The sequence below is a fragment of the Oxyura jamaicensis genome, chromosome Z (assembly GCF_011077185.1).
Source record: "Oxyura jamaicensis isolate SHBP4307 breed ruddy duck chromosome Z, BPBGC_Ojam_1.0, whole genome shotgun sequence".
NCBI classification, from domain to species: domain Eukaryota; kingdom Metazoa; phylum Chordata; class Aves; order Anseriformes; family Anatidae; genus Oxyura; species Oxyura jamaicensis.
In genome coordinates, this window is record NC_048926.1 from 59788112 (window position 1) to 59812697 (window position 24586).

Consider the following 24586-nt stretch of genomic DNA (forward strand, 5'->3'; position numbering starts at 1 on the left):
CAGCCTAATTCCTGTTATTTCAGCACATGCAGAATGGATCTTCAAAAAGTCATCATCTATTGATAAAGGATGCAATATACTGATCTTACTTGCAAATTTCTAAGTGTAACATCTGCATCTTGTAAGTCAGTTGTTGAGCCAAATACAGCGTTGATTAAAATGCTGATTAGAAGGCTGATCAAAAAGCAGTATTTTCAGTTAGAAAATTGGTAATTAATTTTTAAGCAATGTATTAAAAAGTTGATAGTTGATGTTAATTTAGAGACTGTGTAAGAAAACTTGCTTCTGAGAAGTCAAGCATACAGATTTTGATAACCTAATAACAATAAAAATGTTTGCTAAAAAAAATGGGCTTCTGAGAAATGTTTCAAGTGTTATTCTTATCTCAAAATAAACACATGCAGATGCTTGTTCATTTGGGAAGTAAACTTTTATCGTTCACTATATGGCTTTTTTATAGTCATTTAAGTCTTATAACATCTATGACTGGCTGAATAAAGAATGTTTAATCAACATTGTATAGAATATATTGGGAGGAGAGAGAACTAGTTCAATGTTAAGATCAAATTATTCATTTTGGTACATACAGCACGTGGAACATGGGTCCTAGATACCTAGAGCATGTAAATTACTCTCAGTTGACCTCTGACACTCTCACATCTGGAGCAACAGATCTGTGCAGTAGAAAGTACTATGTGTGTTTTGATTTTATTCCACTCTTTACTATTTTAAAATTGGGCTTGAAAATACGGAGAAAGCAGTGAGGGAAGATACACACAGTGCTATATATACCACTTCCTTTTGGGCATTCGCCTATTCAAGTGTACTTTTTATGTATATTTTATATGCATGCACACACAAGTGTTTTTTTCTTTAATTTTTTCTCCTGGTTTAACAATTGCTTGATGCCAACATATCTCGTTTGATACGTATTTTAGAAGTCGTCATTATGTGAGTGTTTGTGCAGAGTTGGATGAGAAGTTTGTGACAAAGTCTCATGTTACATTTGTTGACTTTTTGGTTATTGAAATACTTGCCACTATAATTGTAAAGTTCCAGTAATGCTTTTGATGTGCAATAACTGTTTTTCTTTTAGTATTAAGTGTTCTTGTACAAGTTTTTTCCTGACTTTGGATTTTCCATTACCAAGGATTATGTGACTTTAAAAAAGTTAACTGTAGAGAAAAGTATACATATATTTTATTGTGAAAAGTGCTGTTTTAATTGGTAACGCAGGACCTGTTGGTTCTTTTTTCATTGTTTCTAAATGTGAATACATCCCAACTAACAATTCTGTGTATTTAATCAATGTGCTTCAGCAGTCATAAGGCTTTTGTTTTTTGCAAAGCATCTCATATATTAGCACTATATTAGGAAGGCGGTAATTCACAGAACTCATCATGCATTGTAGAGAAAATTTTGTTGATAGAAGAACCTGCAGGCAGCAGATCATTCTGTAACCTTCTATGTTTACACTGGGTAGTGTGGATCTGTAAAAATATAGGTTAATAGTGTAATGTAAATTTGTATCCACAAGAAAGGCCATCAAGCACTGAGTAGTATAAATTAAAGACTAATGCTTCTTCTCATCCTCAGGAAAAACAACAACAGAAGTTTCCAAAGTTTTAAAGTTTTTGTATTCACAGTATGGATTTCTGTAATGTATATCTTACAGGTTAAAAACAGTAATAGAAGAACTGATGCAAACACAGCAAACGCTTTTGAGCAAAGAAGAACTCGTGTTGGAACTAGAGAAAAAAATAGAAGAGTCCTCTAAGACTTGTGAAAAGAAGTCAGAGTAAGTGGAATTGAAATTTCAAAATATATTAATTTGAGGGAAATGTGTGTATAATATAATTCTTAATACTTAAATAAGAAATAACCTCTAGTAGTCTTATTCTGCTTTTGTTAGAAATTACTCCTATTTATAAACAGCAACAAGTTAGTTTCCCATTTCAGAAATAAATCTTCCTGACTCCAGATCCTTGTTAATTAGAGAACTGACTGCCTCTTCTAAATTAATTTTGTTGTCATACGGTTGTGATGGCTGAAGAACTGGACCTTTGGTTAGTGTTATAACTTCAGCTTGAAGGAAGAAAAAGAGTCAATTTAGGTTGTCTCTTTGACTGACAGAGTTCATTGTGTACATACAATTTTGTGAAAGACTTTTCAGAGTGGAAGTCATGTAGAAGACACATAATCTTTCTTATGCAATAATATGTTTGGAACTTGTCAGGTTGGGTTCATTCTTCATGGCATTTTCTTCAGAATACTGAATGTAGAAGCAATACACCCTACAGTATCGCTCGGTAAATAATGAAGGTGAGGGATTAATGGTTATTTTACATGCCATAAATAAATCATTCATCACAATGAGTCATTCTGGTGCCAGATCACTGGTTGTCTTCTACCTCTGGTTAGTATTCACATCCTAGTCTAGACTGAAGTAATTACAACAGATTTTTAAAAACAACAACAACAAAAAAAGCCAGTCATAGTCTTACTAGCTTGGTCATAAGTACTGATTTTCAATACCAATGAAATGGAATGCAATTCCTCAGGTAATGCTGTCTGCATACACAAAAGAAACTTTCTTAACTATTTGTTGAAGGCACCTTGTCAATTGATGCTATTGATTGTATTTTACTCATATAAGAAACTGTGTGTGTTTAATTACTGTGATTAGATAATTTTCTGTTCGTTCTTTGATGAATTACACTCACAGTACTATTTTCCAGTTACTTAATTCATGAATTCATGACCTACCTTCTTGCTGCATGTCACATAAAGGATAAACAGTCTGAACCAGAGAGTTTTATATACATATATATATATATATATATTAATATAATGACTGTCATTTTTGCTGCTTTTCCTTAGGAATGTTTCTTCATTATTGTCTTTTTGTCTCTCTGAAAGTAGTTCAGACTATCCCTGCCTTTCCTGGTGTGCGTAGGCTCGTTTGGCTAATCCTGTAGCAGACATTTGTGGTGTTGACAAGATGGTTTCAGTCCAGACTACACCTGTCTTGAGGCTATGTTACTGAGCCTTACCTAAAGTGTTGAGCTTCACCCTTCAGTGCTGGGGAGATCTTCTCTGAATCTGTTTTATCTGGGCAATATGATGGTAAAGCCTGCAAAAGTGAGTTTCCTATTTCCTTCCCTTAAACCAGTTTGGAATTCATTTGCTTCAGCACTTCTTTCTGACCCAGCTTCAGCACTGCCAGTCTGAGCTGTGTTTACTGACTTTACAGTGGCAGTCTGTGCTGAGGCTTGATAGTATTGCTCTGTGTCTAATTCTGGCAGCACTATGAATTGAGCTTTACACCTACTGCATTTTTCATTAGGGCATGTGGTGAAGTGTATCTCCACAGCCGATTTTCTGTAGCTCCTCACTATTAAACTGTATTGGTACTATTTTCCCAGCACCAATATTCAGTTTTGCCTTCAAATGACAAAATCACCTGCAACATAAGAGATTGTTTTATATATATGTGTGTGTGTGAGTGTGTACGCACAGTATACCACCTGTACTCCTGAGGGTATCATACTGGATATTTGGTCCTGATTCAGTTTACCTTTCTATCACTTTCCTACCCGTTGCCCTCTACTGGCCTCACAAGCATTTTTGACATAACATCTCACTCTCTGAGGTTGGTAGTAGCTCTTGCTAGCCACAAGAACCATAAAGTTTGCAGTCATAAAAGCCATAGGCAAAGAGTTTATTTTTTATGCACAGATGGAATGGTGAACGTTCTCTGACGGATTTGGGGAAAATGTCGTCCTGGTACTCATCTTGCCGCAGTTTAGGAAAGAGAATATAGCACTGGAGTTTCAGTATCTAGGATATGTCTCATCTCTGGATCATGAGTTGTAACCACTCAGCATTTGGGTTACTGTCATTTTAGCTGAGCTTGTATTTTCTCCCAAGTTCTCCTGATGGTAAAAGTGGTAAAAGGCCGTATTTTCATGGGGAGATTTTATTTTATTTTATTTTATTTTCCCTCTCCCATAGTGAGGATCGGATGAAGAACACTGTCTTCAGGAGAGATTATTACTTCCTTTGTGTGATGTTTTTAAATATCCACAGTCTCATGCGGAACTTTGCTTTCGGGCCCTCCAGTTGTGGCTTCATACATCATACTCATCCTTTCCATACAAGTGATCATTTGGCTGGTTGTGAGGGCTTAGGTTCTTTGGTAACTTAGTACAATGCACATCTCCGGGGATATGACATCTTATCTTTTCCTGCCAGTGACAGATGGTTCTTATTACTTTAGAAGTTGTTTGAATAATCATCTGTCTCAGGATAGTTTGTGAAGGAATAATTTTGTCATCTAAGACTTCTGGATTTTAGTGTGTTCAGGATATGCCTGTTTCACGTCTAGTGTTTACATGTGCAAGTTATGGCACAGCAACTTCTTACTGTGTCAACAACAAGGTTGAGTAAGGTCTCCCCTGCTTTCTTGGACACAATTGAAGCTGTGGATGTGCAAAATTGATAAGCTTTGCAATTTATTTTTTTCTGGATTTTCCAGTAGCCTTGTGGGCAGTGTCGAGAGAGCTGCTTGAACCTTGTTCATGCGCATAACAACCAACTTCATTTCTGAAGCAGGAATAACATGAGACACATTTGTTTTTGCCAGAGCAAATGAAAAATCCTTCAATATCTGCTCAGGTTGTTATCAGGGATAATTTCTAAATTTCCTTTTTTTCTCCAAAGGGGAGAGCTCACAGGAGCGTTCGTTTTCCAGAAGTTATCCCGAAGGTACAGAGGGACAGAGTACTGTGATGTTCTTCAGTGTTCTTTTTCTCAGTAGACCCGGTCCTTGACTTCCTTCATCTGTTCTTTCAGACTGTGAGAACTGTCTCTTTCTAGACCACGTTTCTAGGCTCAGTTGGAGTGCTTTTACAGTTGTCCATGTGGTACCATGAATGTGGTACCATGAATTTCTCTGTTGGGCAGCTTCTGTCCATCTTTGGTTTGGGCAGTTCCTAAGGGTAATAGAGTCATCTAAGTACCTGCTTGATTGTCTATTTTGGAGTGCTTCTTGAAGTTGAATGTGGGGGTTCTTTGATACCTTAATGTAAAGAGCTTTCTTACGGCCATCTTGATTTAATTCATCTCTTGTGTTTTCCAAATGAGGAAATTAGCTTTCTAGCATTTCTTTAGTATTGTCATTTCATGCTTTTAAGACTGAACTTGACACTGTACTTGACAGTGTCAATGTAAGAAGGACTTTTTGCTTTTACACACACAGGTCTCCATCCTTCTGGGAGTTCCCCAGACTCAACTTTATTCATTTCTAGGCAAGCTGCAGGGTCTGGGGCTTTGTTTATTTATCTATTTATTTATTTCTGTGTGGAGACTCTTCAAATGGCTCTCTAGTTGCCTACAACAAAGGTGGAAACCTTGATGATTGCAGCACAGAAGAGTGGTATGAGACAAGTACAGTCTTTTTATGTAGCTGTCTGCTTCAAGGCCACCTACATTATTTTTTTGTTCCAAATTTGTTTCCAGCACAAAAACTGATTAACAGTCTTCAGTGCTGCAACTGTTGTTTGAGAAAGGAGAAACTTGGGTCCTTAACAAGCTGTTCTTTTCATAAGGTAACGGTTGGAAGTCTGTCAGTGTAAGAATGGAGGCATTAAATCTCTCAAATAAAGAAGAGTCAATAAATAGACTGAAAGCTGGAAAGTGGACATAAAACATAACTGTAACTAAATCCTGTTAGTCTGAGTTACCGATATGGAAGAAAACTGATAAGTTGAGGTGACGCACTAGTAAACTCGAACCGAATTCTGTATTGCACTTGGCTAACGGTGTTTTAATCTATCCAAATGTATCACAGGATCAATGATTGAGTTTGGAAGGGACCTGTAGAGGTCTAACCTCCAGAGGTTAACCAGAATGTAAACTTACACAAACAGAAAGGAAAGCTTATGGTAGTTGAGGGTGGCTGTTGCTCTGCATGAGGAATAGGGTTGGAGGTAAAAAGGGTAATTTGAAAATGCTCCTGTGATTTCTGAATCTATTCACAGAAAAGTACTATATAATGGTAGAATGGGTAAGACCACAAATATAATATGGGATCCAGTTTCAGTAGATGTTACAAAATAGAGGGATATTTAGAGCAGAGTGAAAAAAAAAAAAAACATGTCAAAGATGAGAGAAAGGGGGGGGGGAGGTCAGCTGCTGTGGAGCTCAATTTATTTAGCTTAAGAATGTTAAAGAGCTACTTGTGTATAGTCCAGAATATATACTTAAGCAGTAGAGGACCTTTCCGTTCAGAAGATAGAGACAACATGTATCTCTAACCTTAGGCTGGGCCAATTTATTAACCTCATCTTACATTCAGTATATTGAAAATGATTATCGCAACAACTGTGTGGATTGCAGTAGGTTTCTCATCACTGGACATCATAATCTAAAAGTCTATTTCTTCCCGAAAGGATGGGGAATCCTAGTGGATATAAGCTCAGTCAGAAGTGGATGAAAGTAGTAGTGTCTACATTTATTGTTTTTGTTAATGACTGAAATAAGAAAACTAATGGCAAAGTAAAAAATATTGATTTTTTGTCTGGTAGCTTTGAGAATTTTCTAATATTGGCTTCATGTGCTTATACCTTCGAACAAATAACTTTGCTGAAGAATTTTCACACTCTTTTATAAAAGTTTAGTAAAATTTTCTTCATCGAGTGAATAGATAAAGTGACTGAAAAAAAAACTACACCAAAAACAGGTTCCAGTATTGAAAATGCTTTCTTTTTGTAGTTTTTGTAAAGCAAAGTATCCATTTTAAGTCACGTGCATTTTAAAATTATTTTTCTTTGCAGTATTGTTCTTTTGTTGAGCCAAAAGCAAGCACTGGAAGAACTTAAGCAAACAGTTCAGCAATTAAGATGCTCTGAGGCAAAATTTGCAGCCCAGAAAGAACTACTGGAACAAAAGGTTCAAGAGAATGATGGGAAGGAACCACCACCTGTTGTGAATTATGAAGAAGATGCCAGATCAGTCACTTCTATGGTAAGTTTTACTGAATTGTGCTATTGTACTTTGGTCCTGAGATGAGAGGCTCAAGACATACATTCACATGGATGACTGACGTGAATAAACTTCCTTTGCATTTGTGGTAACTTAGTTGTATAGAAAAACAGTTCGGTTATGTGATTTATTTATTTTTTAAGATGTAATAAATTCTAATACTTTATGTATGTCCATAGCCTTCATTTGGCCTTCCGTACCCTTTGTGCTAAGGTTCTCATTAGATTGCTTTATAATTAAAAGCGTAAATCCTTAAATAGATTTAATGAACATGACTGAGTACCTATTGGTAATTTTGTCAGCTGTGCTGAAGAAATACATTCACAGTTGTAGATAGAAAACTAACAGTAAAAGCTGTTGGAATCAATGCATACATCGCGCAACTGAGAAATTAATATTACATACTCTAATAATTCTTTTCAACTCACATTTGTTTCTTTGCAACTTATTTTTAAATGTTTACATGCTCTTGATAATCAAAGTAAACTTACTGTTCTGCTTGATGAGACACTATGTAATTTGTAAAAGTACTTTACTTTGCTAATAGTTTGTGACTTCCTTTTCTCAGTTTTATGCAGCTATATGGAGAGACAGTAGGCCGCATCAACAAACAAACTAAAATGCCAACCAATACCTGTTTACTAAAGGGACAGACAGTAGTGTTTGCTTTTACGGATTAGGTTTGACATATCTGAGGTGTATGTGACTTGTTTTCATTAGAGGTTTAGCCAGCCATTTCTTTTGGTCCACAGAGCAGTAGCTCAGTGGAGTGATGATGAAATGGCTGTCTTTGAGAGGAAAGCTTTTGTTTTCTCTATCTATTTGAGGAACCAAGTTCTTCTTTCTGCATTCCTACAGTTATACTTAACTGTCAGTATTTTCTTAATGCCACTAAACTTGTTTAATATTTACAAGACACTGTCCATTTTCATTGGTACAAAACATTATTTCATGAAGTCTGAATGCTTACTATGACCAAGGAGGAAATGATAATACACAAAATGATGAGGAAAGAAAATGGGATAGATCAGGAAAATGATTGTGAAAGAACATGAGGCTTAGGGTTTTTTGGAGGTAGGTGATCTTGTTAGCTTCTTACAATAATAACCTGTAGTAGTGCTACTGAATATTGTCTGAGCAGTCTAAATGATAGAATGATATTTTTCCACCCCACTTCAAGGACACTAAAGTCCTTCTTCTGGTGTCCAAACTTCTGTTTCAATGTGTAGGAGAAAATACTGTACAGAATTTTGACCTCATGATGTTTTTTTTTTTGAATGACAGTTACCTATGATAAGTTCTCTTTCGGCTGAAAGAGATATACACTGAGATTTTTAGAATTACGAGAGAAATGCTTTCTCACATATGTTGAATGTGCCAAGAATAACAAAATTTTTGCTAATCTGAATCCAGAGGACTTAGTATATGATTTGTATACATCATGAAAAATGGATATGGTTTAAGTTCTGGGTGTTTTCCCATGAATAAGGTTTCAAGACAGGCAAATATCACTTAAGTTTTGTTTAACTAGTAAGTTGATATCCCGTGCTAATAAAATGCCTAAATACTGGTAGGTAGAACTGCAATTTAAGTAAATAAAACCTTGTTCCATTTCTTTCAATGTTTTTTTCCAAAAAATGAAAGGCATATTCGAGAGGGAAGACTTGACCTCTCAGTCAGCTGTGTATTTAAATAAGCGTCCTGTCAATTTGCATAATAGGATTTTTTTCATTTTCAGTAAAATTTTCTTTTTCATAACTATGTAGGTGATAAATGATCAGAAATGGAACATTCTTTCTGCTGATGCTCATCCTGGCATTATTCAGGAGGACCATTGTTTCCTCAGTTATAAATGTGTTTAGGTTTCTTCTCTTCATCTGAAGCCATGTAGTCTAAATATAGTCTAATACTACATTTTATTGTAGTTATTCCCCTTGGAAAACTCATTGTAAATGCATATTTTAAAAATTGTATTCTTAATAATGACAAATGTTGAACTGAATTAAATTGCGAACACACATATGAAGTCTGTTTTGATATATTCAACCACAACTGGATTTTCTTTGGTGATTTTAAACTAAAAAGTTGAAGTCCTGTTTATATGAAGTATTTATATTATATCATATAACAGCCAATTTCATGGAGCAATAGTTTGCAAATTGTTTTGTTTCCCATCTCTTACAGTAGGTTATGGTACTGTAGGACACTAAAAAGGAATGCAGTTGTGAAACACTGATAGGATTTTATAGACAAGCTTACTTTACCTTTGTGCCATTTTACAGCTTCTTATGTTTCCTTGTTCCCTTTTTTGTCTGAACTGTAGGAAGGCTCATAATTTTTAGTCTTCAGTATGGTTTGGCTTCATGAATGTAGCTTATGTTTTGCAGACTGTTAGCTCCATAGTGGTGTTCATGTACGCATTTTAAAAAAATAAAAAAATGCTGGATGATTGTTTTGTTCAGTCATGACAGCATGGAAAAGAATAAGAAAAAATCCTGAATTATTGAATTCAAACATCCTGGCATCCTGTGTGAAAAAAACACAACACACTGTATCTTCTTTTTTCTAACATTTGTAGCTTTTTAATGGGCTAACCATGCTTTTGCATGGTTAGAGATATTTAAGCCCCTTAGAATAGTTGCAGTTGCAATATTGTGCCCAATGTAATCAGGAGAATTGTAGTTAACTTGTTCTTCTATACTTATATGAAAGTAAGGAGATAGACACTGTGAAGCAGTTGACTGTTTCTAGTAAAAAGTTAGATTTTTGTCAAAATAATGTAGTATTCGAATTATTATATGTCATTTTACAGAAACGAACGGGAAGCTTGAGCTAGCTTTTCAGTGTTTAGTTAATGAATGCTTGCGTTGTCATTTCTCTTAAGATACTTATGTTTTTCTTGCTATTAATGGGATCAACAGAGCGTGCTAATAGTCTACCACAATTAAAGAAAACAACAAGAAAACCCCATTGCATCTAATCATTTGATTAGAAATAAAAACACCGAGAATATTTGGAACATTGCAGTGCCAGTGTAAAATTTGCTGAAGTAATTTAGTATAACAATGGTGGTTTGCATTTCATAGTAAGACTTTACAATTAGAAGATCAGTATTGACCTGAATGTTGTTACAGAACAAGAAATCTTCAGGGAGAACAAAAGCCTTGCAGTAGACTTAATACCAAGTAATAACACAAAATAGTAATTAATTTTGTTTAGCATCAATACACTGAAGTCTGTGTGCCATTTTAATATGTCTTTTCCTGTTTTCCTAAATGACAGAAACAAATATTGTAAAGGTGCAAACCCAACAACTTAAAAAATATGCATTTACTTTTTCTGATAACTATTCAGTTTTTTTTTTTTTTTTTTTAATAGAATGCAGCACTTTAGGGCATGTGGGAGTTAAATTGGCACTACTTCAGGTCCTGTTTAGAAACCATATTATTATTTCAGCATAGGCATGGTTCATATAGACTTATTTTGCATACCTTAGCATTATACTGGAACCGCTGATAAAACTGAGACTTGGTATGTTAGCTCTGTAATGCTGGAAAGACTTGTCAGCAGGTGGAGCTCAGTGCCAAAAGACTAGTTATGACTGAATAATCTACATTTCTCATCAATATGTTTGTTTAAAAGAGGTAGAGATGAGACACAGAAATGGTGGGAAAAAAATGTATGTTCTCATTTTTCTAATACCCTAAATAATCTGAAGTCATGCCTTTTTTTTTTTAATGGTAAAATAAAACAGTGGTGTAGAAAGTCCCTAATGCATGACCTTCAGCAGCATGTAAGCAAACCAAAGGACCTGTACAGCCCTGCTGCTTATGAAGCAACGGTACAAAGTTACTGCACTTTCTGTGTGTGCTCTTTAAAGGACTTTCAGTCCAGCTTGGTTGTCAGAATGGAAGGCATCTGGAATACAGACATGCCAGGAAAGGGACTGTGAAGTCTCTGATAACATGAACTCAGGATAGGTAAATTGGACAGAAGGAAGCTGAAGCATCATCCTACAGCCAGTAGGATGTGTTAACTGCCAATGCATCACTGAAGGAGAATGCCATATGTAACGCTGTACACAGTGGGATAACAGAACATAGGTATCAGCATGAGATTTTACATTTCTGAATTCCTGTTACAGATGTTGGAGCAGAAGTATGCAAAAGGAATAAAATACAAAATTTCACATCATTTCTGATTGTTTTTACTATCTATTATTCTGTTTTAAAAGGCTTCAGACATGCTAGTCTCAGTGGTTGCTTTAAAAGTAAGATATGTCGACTTCTGGTCAAAATTGTTTGTGGTAAATATTAAAAAAAAAAATCTTTACAGTAGTAAGGGAAGAAAAAATATTAAATGCACAAAACAGTGCTAAAGTACTTATTTTCCTAATTTGCTAGTGTTAGTGCATTGTATTCCCATCTCTGCTTTCCAGGTACCACGAATCAGTGTTCCTTGAGATAGTGTGATCAACAAACCAACTCTCTTTGAATTGTTTTTGGTCTTACGTTCCTCTGCAGGTTTGGATTTGAGGCACGTATTTTTTAGGATTCTCATTAAAATGGTAATATAGAAATTTAATCAATTTGCAAGTTTAGAACTTTTTCAAGATGGTTACATGGATATTAAAGAGCATATAGAAGAGTCGACTTCGATTAAACATGCTTCATCAAATGAGTTTTATATGAAGTATCATAAGGCCCTTAAATGTATCACGTAGTACCTGTGCTCTAGGGAGTCTCATTTTCCCATATTGTCCAAGGCTATATAGAATCTTTATTTTCAAACAGATGCAGGGAAACAGTTAGCTCCTGTGACAGCCCATTGCAGCAGCGGCATAAAGCTTGATGGTAGAGTTGGATTTTTTTTTTTTCTTAGTGATTCAGAAGAATTAAGGCATTTCTATGCTTTGTACTGCAATGCCAACAGCTCCCTTGTCTATCTGTCCATGTAAGTAATTCCCTGCTAATTTGTATCTCATGATACTGATATAAAACTAAGTTTATATGTGAGAGCATTTATTATGAACTGGTAGGGGAGTCCTTCACAGTTACTTGATTTATGTGTTTCTATACCTTGTAGACTTCTGCATTATTTGAAGGTTGTAAAGTTTTTTTGCCAATAGAGACAGGGCCAAAGTTTATGCAGTATTGGTATCCCTATCCTTTTTCTTATTTTTGTCTCAGCAGAGGAAACACTGCCAGTGCAGTCATGTTGTAGAAATTGTGCCTATTAATTTATAAGACTTGGAAATAAACAGTTGTATTTGTTGGATTCCTGGGCAGATGGAGTTCAACTAAGTGATCTTTGCTTTGGGCTGCTTTCCAAAGCTTGCTGGCTGGGACTTGTGTTTCTGGTTCACAGACAGAACTTAACATGGAGCAAAAATGCGCCAAATGTCAGATGCTCATAGCAAGTGTGGAGAGTGAACTCTGTTATTCTTGCTGTAAGAGTATGGCTTCTGCATAAGTCCTACTTGCCTGGTAGAAATATGTCAGAGGAAGAACAATCCACAAAGAGATACTAACACAAGAGACAGGTGAACTCAGCTTTGTTTTTTCCTGAGTGGGTGTAGTAACACCCAATTTGAGACAAGATAAAGAAGCCTCTGAGCCTCCTTGCAGTAAACATGTCTGGAAATTTTTGAACTAAAAGATTAATCTGACAGTAATCTTTTGGTAGACTAGGACTGAAATTATACATTTCTTAAGGAAATTACCTGGAAAAAAAAAAAAAAAAAAAAAAAAGGGTTGAGCAATAATCTAGTCTCTCTTGCATAAAGATGCAAAATTAGAAGTGTGAATGAACTTTGGGAGGAATTGAGAGAGGTAACTTGTTCAGAGTAAACAAAACTCTCAGAATATTTGAAATGCAGAATTAGTGTACTCTCTCTGAATGAAGGAGAATGTATGTACTTCTCTGAAGTACATACACTTCTCTTGAACTGCCAAATATAGTTCAAGAGCTTTCAATATTCCTTAAGGAAGAAGCCGTCATGATGCTAGTGTTGCAGCAATGTATACCCCTGGGGCATTTGTTATTTCATTAAAAATCTTCCCTGGGAATTAGGAAAGCTTTACTCAGAAGTTTCACTTTGAACAGAAGTCACATACTGTTATCCAGCATATGTTTCAGTATATGCTGGGATATTTCTGTGTGTGTTGGGAAGAAAATAGTAATTCTCTGCTGAAATTGTCATCATTGTCTCCTTACATTTTTTCTTCACAGTGATTTGATTGATTAATCATGATTGTTAACTTCTCAGAGGTAACACACAGGCCTTTAGGTAACATAAAAACATTGTGGTAGAATTTGCTGGGTATGTATCATCTTTCCTTTTTTTCCTTTTTCTTTCCCTTTTCTCCTTCCTTCATTTTTCCATGGCTGGTTGAAAATGACCTCATTCTTAAAGGCAATGATAATGCTTTTGAAAGTCTTCAAGTCTAGTATAAGATACTTATTTGAATTAGAATTTATGGTTTTAATCTAGTGCTGCTGGTAGTTTGTCACATTTGAAGAGTACAATTTTGTGGGTTGTTTCGCTGCTACTACTCTGTTCTGCCATGTGGGGAAGCTCTTCCCTGCTATGAAATGAGGAATCAGAACAGTAGTCTAATCCATTTTTCAAAGCACTACCCTTACGATGCAGGCCAGATCACTCTTTTGTTCTAATTTGTTTTTCATTGTTGGTGATCTTTAATTTAATTGGGGGGTAAATGATAAAATCCATGTTTCAGATGCTGCCTTTTTTTTTTCTTTGTGTCATCCTGCAGTAAGGTACGTGGGAAATATTTCAGGTCAACATGGGATCCAGGTGCTTGTACATCAACATTAATTGACAGTTTTAGATTGCTTAAAGTTTACTGTCTGACCTCAGGCTGTGACTGAGTATGTCAGCCCCATGTAGATGTCTTGGATACTCTAAGCCATGAAGAGACTAATAAAAAGAAATGAAACCTACTTTCCTACAGGCACTTTTCAGTTCTTGAATCAAAAATGTCTTGAATGGTAGGAGAGGAAAAATACCATTTGAGATGTGATGGTCATCGTAATCCAGTCAGAAAATCCCAGGATTACTTGTCTCAGCTTCTTTTTACGAAGGTACAGAAACAGGACACAGAAAACATTTTTAATTGACCATTGCATTTGGTAGTGTGAGAAAGGCAATGATGTTTGCATCAAGATAACAGTAGATACCCAGGAGTTTTAGAAACTAAGGTCCTCATGCTAAGAAGAAAAAAAAAAAAAAAAAGAAAAAGAAAAAAAACAGCTTGGAGTATTCAAGATACATGGAAAAGAGTCATTTTTGAAAAACAATTGTTTGGTGCACTGTTGGAACTGTTACTTTTATACATATATATATATATTTATATGTATATATATATTCCTCCTCTAAGATCACGTGGGCCAAAAGCAGGCTTGTTTTCTAAAAGTTAATATGAAGTTTTTCTGCAAACAAAATAATTAAAATAAAATTCTCTTTTTGTCAGCCTTGTAGTTGCAGAAAACAAGGGTTCATTGTCTGGAAAAGAGAAGGACAGAAATCTGTACAACTCTTAAAAAAACAAAGCACAAGCAAACAACTGAATTAAAACAAAAAATCACCACGACTTAATGATAGAGTAGCTAAGAAAGACTTGATTGCCTTTAACTTTTCTTCAGTCACTCAGTACCTTTAAAGAAAAGGCCTTTGCTGAAAAAAAAAAAAAAAAAAAAAAAAAAAGGATGTGTCCTCTTTCAGAAATCCTTATGATTCTCTCAGCCAAATAAAAAACAGAGGACCAGAGGACGTTGTTCTTGGGAACAAGTTTTACATCTAATAGATGACGAATTTAGAAAATCTCTATACCATGTGCTTGTAACCAGCCCCTTATTCCTAATCTCAGGATTTACATGAACAACTAGAGTTCTTAGTTAAATAATTTCTTTTCTATAAACCCTTTTAGGGAGTTAATAAAATCAGTTGGTACGTGTATTTCATTTGACTTCTTATTAACCTTTGGCAATTTTACTAAGATTCATGAGCATGACATTTTGAGCTAAATGAGATTATAGTTGTTTACTTTGTTAGTGTATCAGAGTAACCTGTGATATATGGTAATCAAGTTACTGAGAAGTCATCTTCTCGATGTTATTCATGATTGTACCTCTTCTATTCATGATTGAACTTCTTCTATGCAATATCAAGAGATCTGATGGGACATGAGTCTTCAATAGTTGTTAGGCCACAGTGAGGGCCAGCTGCTTGAAGAGGATGGGTGATCCTGGAGATGAAAGTGACCCCAGAGGGGCAATGCCCTCAGCAGTTCGGCACCGTATTCCAGGGTCTGAGCACAGGGGTCAGAAACAGATGCTTTTATGAGGGTCTGTGAGTGGCTTCAGAGACAACTGAGCAATGAACTTAATTTCAGGGTCCATCTAGGAGTCAGGGCCATAACGTGGGTCCAAAGTCCATCCAGGGGTCAGGGCCAAGCACAGGCCTGCAGAAACCTACAACATACAAAGGAGAGGTCCATCCAGGAGGCAGAGCCAGAGATGGAGCTGGAGGCAGGTAACTTCCTTAGGCCGGAGTGCAGCACCCAGGGCTGGGATGAAATCAGGCTGGTTGGCCCATGCACAAAGAACAAACTTGCAAATTTGAACCTGCATGTAATATTTTACATGTCATCAGTGTTAGTAGAATAGTAGAATTCCTATAGAGAGAATGTTTCCTTGAAGCTATGACTTTGCCTTTTTCAGTATGTGTTGCCACAGTGATTCATCAAGTGTTATATCACAGAATCACAGAATTTCACAGAATTTCTAGGTTGGAAGAGACCTCAAGATCATCAAGTCCAACCTCTGACCTAACACTAACAGTCCCCACTAAACCATATCCCTAAGCTCTACATCTAAACGTCTTTGAAAGACCTCCAGGGATGGTGACTCCACCACTTCCCTGGGCAGCCCGTTCCAATGTCTAACAACCCTTTCGGTAAAGAAGCTCTTCCTAACATCCAACCTAAAACTCCCCTGGCGCAACTTTAGCCCATTCCTCCTCGTCCTGTCACCAGGCACCGTGGGAGAACAGACCAACCCCCACCTCGCTACAGCCTCCCTTGAGGTACCTGTAGAGAGCGATAAGGTCACCCCTGAGCCTCCTCTTCTCCAGGCTGAACAAGCCCAGCTCCCTCAGCCGCTCCTCGTAGGACTTGTTCTCCAGGCCCCTCACCAGCTTCGTAGCCCTTCTCTGGACTCGCTCAAGCACCTCCATGTCCTTCTTGTAGCGAGGGGCCCAAAACTGAACGCAGTACTCGAGGTGCGGCCTCACCTTAGCAGAGTACAGGGGGACGATCACCTCCCTAGCCCTGCTGGCCACACTGTTTCTTATACAGGCCAGGATGCTGTTGGCCTTCTTGGCCACCTGAGCACACTGAAAATATGAAAGCACACTGAGCATATGAAAGCATAAATGGTATGTTAAGGAAAAAATACAGCATGCCTGTGGTACAGCCTGAGAATTTAAACAATCAGGAACTGTATCTGCAAAGTTTTGGTTTTGATGGGCCTCAGGATTACTTGTTTGATTGCTAAATCATGGACTGAGGTACTACAAGAAAATAAAATTGCTCAGTGTTTGGGTTTATATGTAGTATGAACTTTTGGAATCCCCCCTTTAAATCAAATTTACCTAGTTTTGCCAAAACTTTGCAAAAATGCAGACTTTCACAGTGGCTAATGTGACTGCAATTATCTTACTCTGGAAACCGGTATTTAGCATTTACTTACTGACTGTGATAAAAAGGAAAACAACTGTAGGTAGGAGACAGAAATGGAAACTTGGATATGTTGGGAGGGGGATTTAAAAGAGATGCTTGACAGTCTTGACAATTTCTGTATCACAGTGACCTGGAATTTTAATTTTATCTGCTAGCAGCTTTCTAGAACAGAGAACCTGTTAATTGTTATGCTGAATTCATTCTGAGTGAGCAAAGAATGTCACAATTCAAGAGGAGCAAAGCTGATGTAAAAGGATCTCCTGTGACTGAGCAGTCATTACACACCCAGGTGTGCAATAACGTTGTGCTACAACTGAAAATGAATTTTGCATTTTTTTTATAAGTGAGGAAAGAGTTGCTTGGAGAGTTCTTCTTAAATAAATAAAAGGTAAAAGTAACTTGTGTTTAAATATATATGTGTTTTAGGTGTAGAGGCTTTTCATTAGTTTGGAACAGTAACAACTGTCCTCAAGGAAAATGGAGGCTCAGAACAGCTGGTAGAAATGTAGTTTGCTTATGTTCCCTTTTTTGATGTAAAAATTGGCTGTTACTGTATAATTTTGGTGTGGACATAAAGAGGAAGCCATGGGTGGGAATTGCAGGCGTTTTGTAGTAGAATCTTGTTACAGTATAATTGTCCTTGTTTAATGATGGTTGTTGCAAGGTCCAGGCTATGCTAGTACATGGAAAGGCATGTAGTGATAGGACAAGGGGCAATGGCTTTAAACTAAAAGGGGGCGGGTTTAGATTAGATATAGTGAGGAAATTCCGCGCTCAGAGGGTGATGAGGCACTGGCACAGGCTGCCCAGAGAAGCTGTGGATGCCCCATCCCTGGAGGTGTTCAAGGCCAGGCTGGATGGGGCTTTGAGCAGCCTGATCTGTTGGGAGGTGTCCCTGCACATGTCAGGAGGGTTAGAACTGGATGGTTTTGAACGTCCCTTCCAACCCAAAGTATGTCTCTTCTGTGACAACTGCATATATACCATTAATGAAGAGATGTTTCATCTTCAGATAATTTTTGTATTGGGTGATAAATCACATTTTTTCTTAAAAATCTTATTGTTTTCTTTTAAGGCTGTTCTTGCTGGTGAAACATCCTCTTTATGATCACTGGCATTGTTACACAAGCTCTGCTTTGAGCCATTGTGGTTGTACCCAAGTCTGTGGCTCTCTGCTTTTGTGTGGTAGATCTATTGGGTCTGTGGGACTTTTGTGTGTTAATTAATTAATCAGTGCAAGTTAGCATTATTTTTATGGATCATTGAGTCTGGAATTTGATCATTGCATTGCAATATCTCAGGGATAGTGTGGTAATGAGATGTAGCTTTACAATACGCAGTGAAAACTTATGAGAAGATAAGGATTTTCAATCAAGATGACTAAAGTATCATTTCAGTTAATTCCTTGAGCATACTTACGAAGTTGAAACATTAAGTCATAAAACTATACTCATAATCTGGAGTTAGTATTGTTTCTTTTTTTTTTTTTTTTTTTTTTGTGGGATGGGGGTGAAGGGGAAGCAAAAGAAGCCTCTTTCTGTCACAAAGGAGACCGACCTGCTTTTGATTTGATATGCAGTTTGAGGATGCTGTGTAGGAAACACTGATGAATTTTCAGAAGAGATCCCGTGGTTGCATATGCACCTTCTAGTGAGTAATGACTAAGACAAGTGAAAAATTTATTTTCTTGACCACTGAGCATAACGACCCAAAGCCTTTTTGGAGCTCTACAGGATAAGAGCTACCTAATTAGCCTCCTTAGATGCAGTATATGCACTTTACTTTGGATAGTATTGAAAGCTGTTTCTGGTACCATTACTGAGACTTACAGGCTGAATCTTTCCTCTTTGATGTCTGTATTTTCAGAACAGTCTCCTTTGTGTTTGTGATCTATACAGCTGTGATATTAGATATGACATGAGTACAACCAAGAGTAGGCTATATTTGGAGCAGAATTTGAACATTGTCTATTTATGGGGCTTGCATTTTTGTTCATCTGTTGTTTAAATAGGCAAGTGCTTGCAGAAATGTTTATGTAATGTGTAGAAACTTCTGACACTACATTGGTTTGCTTCTTCCTTCATTTGAAAAAATACTGGCTATTTGTGCATTATATGCATCTGTTTTTTTGCCAGTACTTATGCCAGTATCTATTAGCTTAATTTTAAATTGGTGTCCTACAAGCATTTCTCATTTAAGCCTACCTCAGATGCTCTGCAAAAGTTGTCTGTTGCAGCTGTCATGAAGTTGTTGCATCATTTTATCTCTCAATATGCAGGTTGATTTTATTAATGAAGTGGTGCAGGGATATGTGAAAAACAAAAGCAAACATCAAATTTTGACTGTGCTAGCTGTCAAATAGAAGTACCTGATGAAATTCTAATCTAGGCATGCTACAAAATCTTCCTGTTTGTGAAAGTGTCAGTTTTTTTCTTTTATACAGCTAATGTAAATGCCGATCCCGAGCCTGTTGTGTCCTGTCTCTCTGAAGCTGTTCGGGGCTAGTTCCATGAAGCTTCATTTTATTGTAATAAAATGGATGTATTCTCTCACAATGCGACATTCAAAACAGAACAGAATTGCCAGTTCATATTTAATAACACCGGGGGAAAAAAAATGTTTTAAAATCCTGTCAGATCACGAAATTTGTATAATGCTATTTCAAGTCTCTTGGCATAGCATTTGTCAGAGGGGCTTTTTTAGAGTCAGTCATGCCAGCCACGAGAGAGATGTTCATTGGTAGGTGCCAGTTTCTGGGTCGTGATGTGGAGAGTGCGGAATCCAATAAACATTTCCTTAAACCAGTCAGAACAGTATGTTAATAAACTTACAGACAGCACAACTCTCGTGTGCTCACATAGTGGGAGACAGAAGACTGTATTCTTCGTGGGCCTCCAGGAACTTCCTTGGAGTCCAGGGGAAAACCTGGGTCCTCCTGCCAGCGCTCTCCACCTGCCCCGGATGGAGTCCTGTCTCCTGTGCATTGATTTCTGCTGAAGTTGGGTCACAAGTCCCCACCTAGGGCCTGGGAGTCATGCAGTGATTACATGTTTGGTTCTTGCTGTCCTGCGAACGCTGTACGGACACGCAGTTATCTGTGAATTCCAAGGTTCTCTGTTCCTTAGATGTTGACTTCTGGCTGCTGTTCTGCTAACAGCTGTTGGTACTTCAGGGTATAGCTGCCTCTAATCCTTTTCCAGAGACAAGGCTTCCCTGGGTTTAAATGTCTAAAATCTGGGTTTGACCACTAGATCTGTCAGACACGTTTCTTTAGCAGACGTTACAGTGTGTATGTATTTGAGACGATAAACCAACCAAATTCAAACTGGCTCTTTGAATATAAAATAATGAGTTGTGGAAAGACTAGTCGCTCCTTCTGTTACTGTCTAATGTATTCTACTTAAAGGGATAGAGCTGTATACTAAGCCCAGTCACTAACAAAACTCTGTATTTGACTAATGCTATGTTTGTAAATGCTGTATCTAGATATCTTTTGGGCTGCATAACCCTGTGTTGGTACAATAGTCTGCCTTGGTTGCCGACCAGGGTCCCTCTTTGTTCGCACCTGGCTGACCAAGGCACCACAGAGTGCTTGTTTGCCTAGCTTGTTTTCACTTTATGCTGTTGACAGCATCCAGATAGTTGCTTCAGTTGTCATTCTGTCTCTTCACTTTTAGATAGGAAATGCAAAACTAAAAATATGCAGTCCTTCTTAGAAAATCTCATTTTGGAGGGAACCTTTGTTTGAACTGAGGACAGGTGAAACTTTGTTTTTCATTTCTCAAACTGTTCTTTTCATTGCCCCCTTACTCCTTCTTGGTCTTCCCTGTATGTTTGTGGAACATCTTAAGACTAGCTTCCATGGCAGCAGTAATTACCTGCTTGTGACTATATGTTGTAATTTTTCTCTTTGCCTTCTAATCCCCACCCTCCAAATTACCAGATTCTCTGCATGAGATCACATTCTGTCAGGATACTGATGATACTGTCATCACAGAGACCGAAGGAGCTTTGCCTGTGCATGTTAGGAAGAAAGGATTGAAACAGTTAATGTTGTGCCTTGTTGAAGTGTGGCTTGGCTTCCTATCTTAATTTTTGGAGGTTTAACACAACCACAACTTTTTTTTTACTTTTTTTTTTTTTCTATTTGTGAAAAAAGGAGAACTGCTTTTGTTTCTTAGTCTGCAGGATATGTATGTATGCATAGATTTTTGACAAGCCTACTACTGTTATTTTAAGCTTGTGGTTAGTGAAGATCATTTCAAGCTCCAGGTGGCATTTTTTGGCATGTATGCTGCTCTCCAGGGATTTGACAATGTGCCTATGACAGCTGTGAATGATCTGCACCATTTCCTTACTTCAGCTACTAAACATGGCAGAGACTGCTAGGAATTATAGTTCAACATTTCTGGTCCTCAAATGAAAATGCCAGTAAGCTGTGCTTGTACCTGCTTAATCTGCTGAGTTCATTGTTTGACGCGCTGTGTGTGTAGTTTGGTCTTTCAGCCACCTACACTGTAAATTGTTTGTGCTAAATAGAGCCTAGAGGTTCTGTGGCTTCATGTTATTAGCTCATATAGCTGTCTTTCACATTTTTTTTCTAACTGTATAATTTTGGTGGCTGTCTTGAACATATATCAGCAGGAGATGACTTTATCTGTGTTTATTACTTCAGTGTTTGTAATGAAGATCTATTAGTCCTTAAGTAAATTTGTTAGTTTGAGTTATATGTCAACTGTTTTTAAAAGTTTAGCTATCTACTGGCCAACTAAAATTTTAGAATTCGATTGAGGAAGTAGTCATTGACTTAACTGTGGAATATTGTGATTTGCTGCTAAGAGGCACAACCACAGTCTGTCTGAATGTCTTTTGTGGAAAATTTTGTGTATGAAAACTGTTCTACACTGATGTCCATCTTTGGCAGAGGAAAATTGATCAGTTGATGTTTTATCAGAATTTAGTCAAATAGAATCATATAAGACCCTTCAGATTGTCAAGTCCAGTCATCACCTAACACTACCATGTCCAGCAAGCACTACATCCACACATCTCGTAGAGGATCACACCTCCAAGGATGGTGACTCCACCCTGGGCGACCTGTTCCAATGCCTTACCACCTTCTCCATAAAGAAATTTTTCCTGATATCTAACCTAAACCTACCTTGGTGCAACTTGAGGCCATATCCTCATGTCCCATCACCTGTCACTTGAGAAAAGAGACCAATATCGTACTTGCAGCAACCTTCTTTTAGGTAGTTGTAGAGAACAATGAGGTCTCCCTTCAGCCTCTTTTTCTCAAGACTAAACAGCCCCAGTTCCCTCAGCTATTCCTCATAAGTCTTGTTTTCTAGTCCCTTCACCAGCGTTTTTGTCTGCATACACTCGAGCAGCTCAATGTGCTTACTACTTGTAGAGAGGGCCCCCAAACTGAACACTGTACTCAGGGTACTCACCAGCGCTGTGTACAGGGGGAGAAACCCTTCCCTAGTCCCACTGGCCCCACAATTTGTGATGTAGGCCAGGATGCCATTGGCCTTCTTGACTACCTGGACACACTGCTGGCTCGTGTTCAGCTGGGTGTTGGCCAGCAGCTCCAGGTCCTTCTCAGCTGCACAACTTTCCAGGCGCTCTTGCCTGAGCCTGTACTGCTGCAGGGGGTTGTTGTGCCCCAAGTGTGGCACCTGGCATTTGGCCGTGCTCAGCCCATCAGTCCAGCCTATCCATACCCCTCTGCATAGGGGATCCTTTCCTACTCTCAAGCAGATCAACATCCCTGCCCAACTTGGTGTCATTGTCAAGCTTACTGTCAGGTGCGCTTGATACTCTCATCAAGATTGTTGATAAAAATGTTGAAACTAGCCCTGATGTGAGTCCTGGGGAATACCACTTGTGCCAACTGGGTTTAACTCCATTCACAGTGACCCTTTGGACCTGGCCATCCAGCCCATTTACCTAGTGGGCAGTACATCTGTCCACGCCATGAGCAGCCAGTTTCCCCAGGAGAAGGTTGTGGGAATTAGTATCAAATGACTTGCTGAAGTCCAGGTAAACAACATCGACAGCCTTTCCCTCATCCATTAAGTGCATCATCTTGTCACAGAAGGAGATCAGGTTAGTCAGGCAGGGCCTGCCTTTCATAAACCCAAGCTGACTGGGTCTGACCACCTGCTTATCATGTATTTGCCATGCTTATTTTGGAGAAGTGTAACTTGGAAAAGTTTCCAGGTATTAGTAATGCAGTGTAACATCTGTGTGTATTTAAAAGAAATCTGTTTAAAATCTGTTTCTTCCATTATCTTATCAGGAATTTTCTTAATAGTTTAGCTTTTGGGTTTTGCTGCTTAAGTTGAAAAGGATATAGCAAGATCTCTCAGTGTCAGTGTGTTCTTACATGTATGTATATAATCAAATTTAAAGCATATTTCACATTGAAGACTTCATCACCTCAAGTGACAGCTTCACTGTTGAGCTTGATTAGAACTCTAGGGCAGTAACATTAGTGTCACTCCCTCTCTCTGTTCTTCTATAGCGTTTAGGTCACACGTCAGAATCTGTCAACTGGATGTTTATAGTAATAAAGTGCAAAAGAAAACTGGCCTCTTTGCGTCAAAGAAACTCCTAAAGAACTCCTAGTTAACTTCAAATGGTTTGTGGCTGCAGATGTACTGTTAGCTGTTAAAGCATGTGCTTTTCAGAGGAGTCTGACAAACTGTAATGTTTAGAGGATGGAAACATAAAACGTCCACACTGTTGGCTTACTTTGCATGTTTATGTTCTCTTACCATTTTTTCTCTAATATACCTTGAGCTTTATGCTATTTTAAAATTTGTTTATATTCTTGAAATGTCAGGTCACATTCATGAAATCTCACAGTAGAAAGGAGGGTGTGTGTGTAGCAGCCAAACCATAAACTTTAGTTTCTAGGGTAAAAATTATGTTTGGCTTAGGAAGATGAGAATGTTTGGAAACAGGGAGAGTATTTGAAAAAGTATAATACCTTCCAACTGCACTTGTACGCTTGTATGCTTCTACCTCACATCCATTCTTGACTGTGGTTCAGATTTTTTTGGTCACTCCTTGCCTGGAACAACAGGAGTAGTTCATTCACTGCTCTTTGGCTGCTGATTCTTGGATTTCTCGAGCAGCAGCATAGCCAGAATGTTGAGCAAGACATTGTCCTGGCAGATGGTCTGTGACCAGCTGCTGGTTCAACAGCTTAGTAGTTTTCTGTGGTGAACTGCAAGGGTATGTGAAAAGATAGAAGTTTTTCTTTCAGTGCAGGGGAAAAGGGGAATGGGGGCTGCGGTCAGTCCATGATGCTTCATCTCCACCATTCCCTCACGGTCCCTCTCTGACCCTCTCCCCGTGGGGTCCCTCCCACGGGATGCCGTCCTTCCCAAACTGAGCCTGCGGGGGCTGCCCACAGGCAGCAGCTCTCCAGGAACTGCTCCCGCAAGGCTCTGTACCATGGGGTCCATCCATCCCCCAGGAGCAAACTGCTCCAGCACGGGTCCCCCATGGGCAGCAGCTCCCCCCAGCCCCCCTGCTCCTGCGTGGGCTCCTCTCCACAGGCTGCAGCTCCGGCCCGGGGCCTGCTCCTGCGGGGGCTCTCCATGGGCCGCAGCCTCCTCCAGGCCACATCCACCTGCTCCAGCGGGGGCTCCTCCACGGGCTGCAGCGTGGAGATCTGCTCCATGTGGGACCCATGGGCTGCAGGGGGACAGCCTGCTCCAGCAGGGGCCTCTCCCTGCACAGGCTGCAGGGGAACTGCTGCTGCCTGC

At 38.4% G+C, this 24586-nt stretch overlaps 1 protein-coding gene across 5 annotated transcripts in view; it reads left to right on the top strand.

The window, feature by feature from the left end:
* The window catches only part of FER (FER tyrosine kinase), a 196345-nt gene that overhangs the window by 45701 nt on the left and 126058 nt on the right, over positions 1–24586 (top strand). For all 5 annotated transcript variants that reach the window (XM_035309387.1, XM_035309389.1, XM_035309386.1 and 2 more), the window contains 2 exons: positions 1676–1798; positions 6837–7026. In XM_035309387.1, the coding sequence (XP_035165278.1) occupies positions 1676–1798; positions 6837–7026 (313 nt within the window). The remainder of the gene's footprint in view (positions 1–1675; positions 1799–6836; positions 7027–24586) is intronic.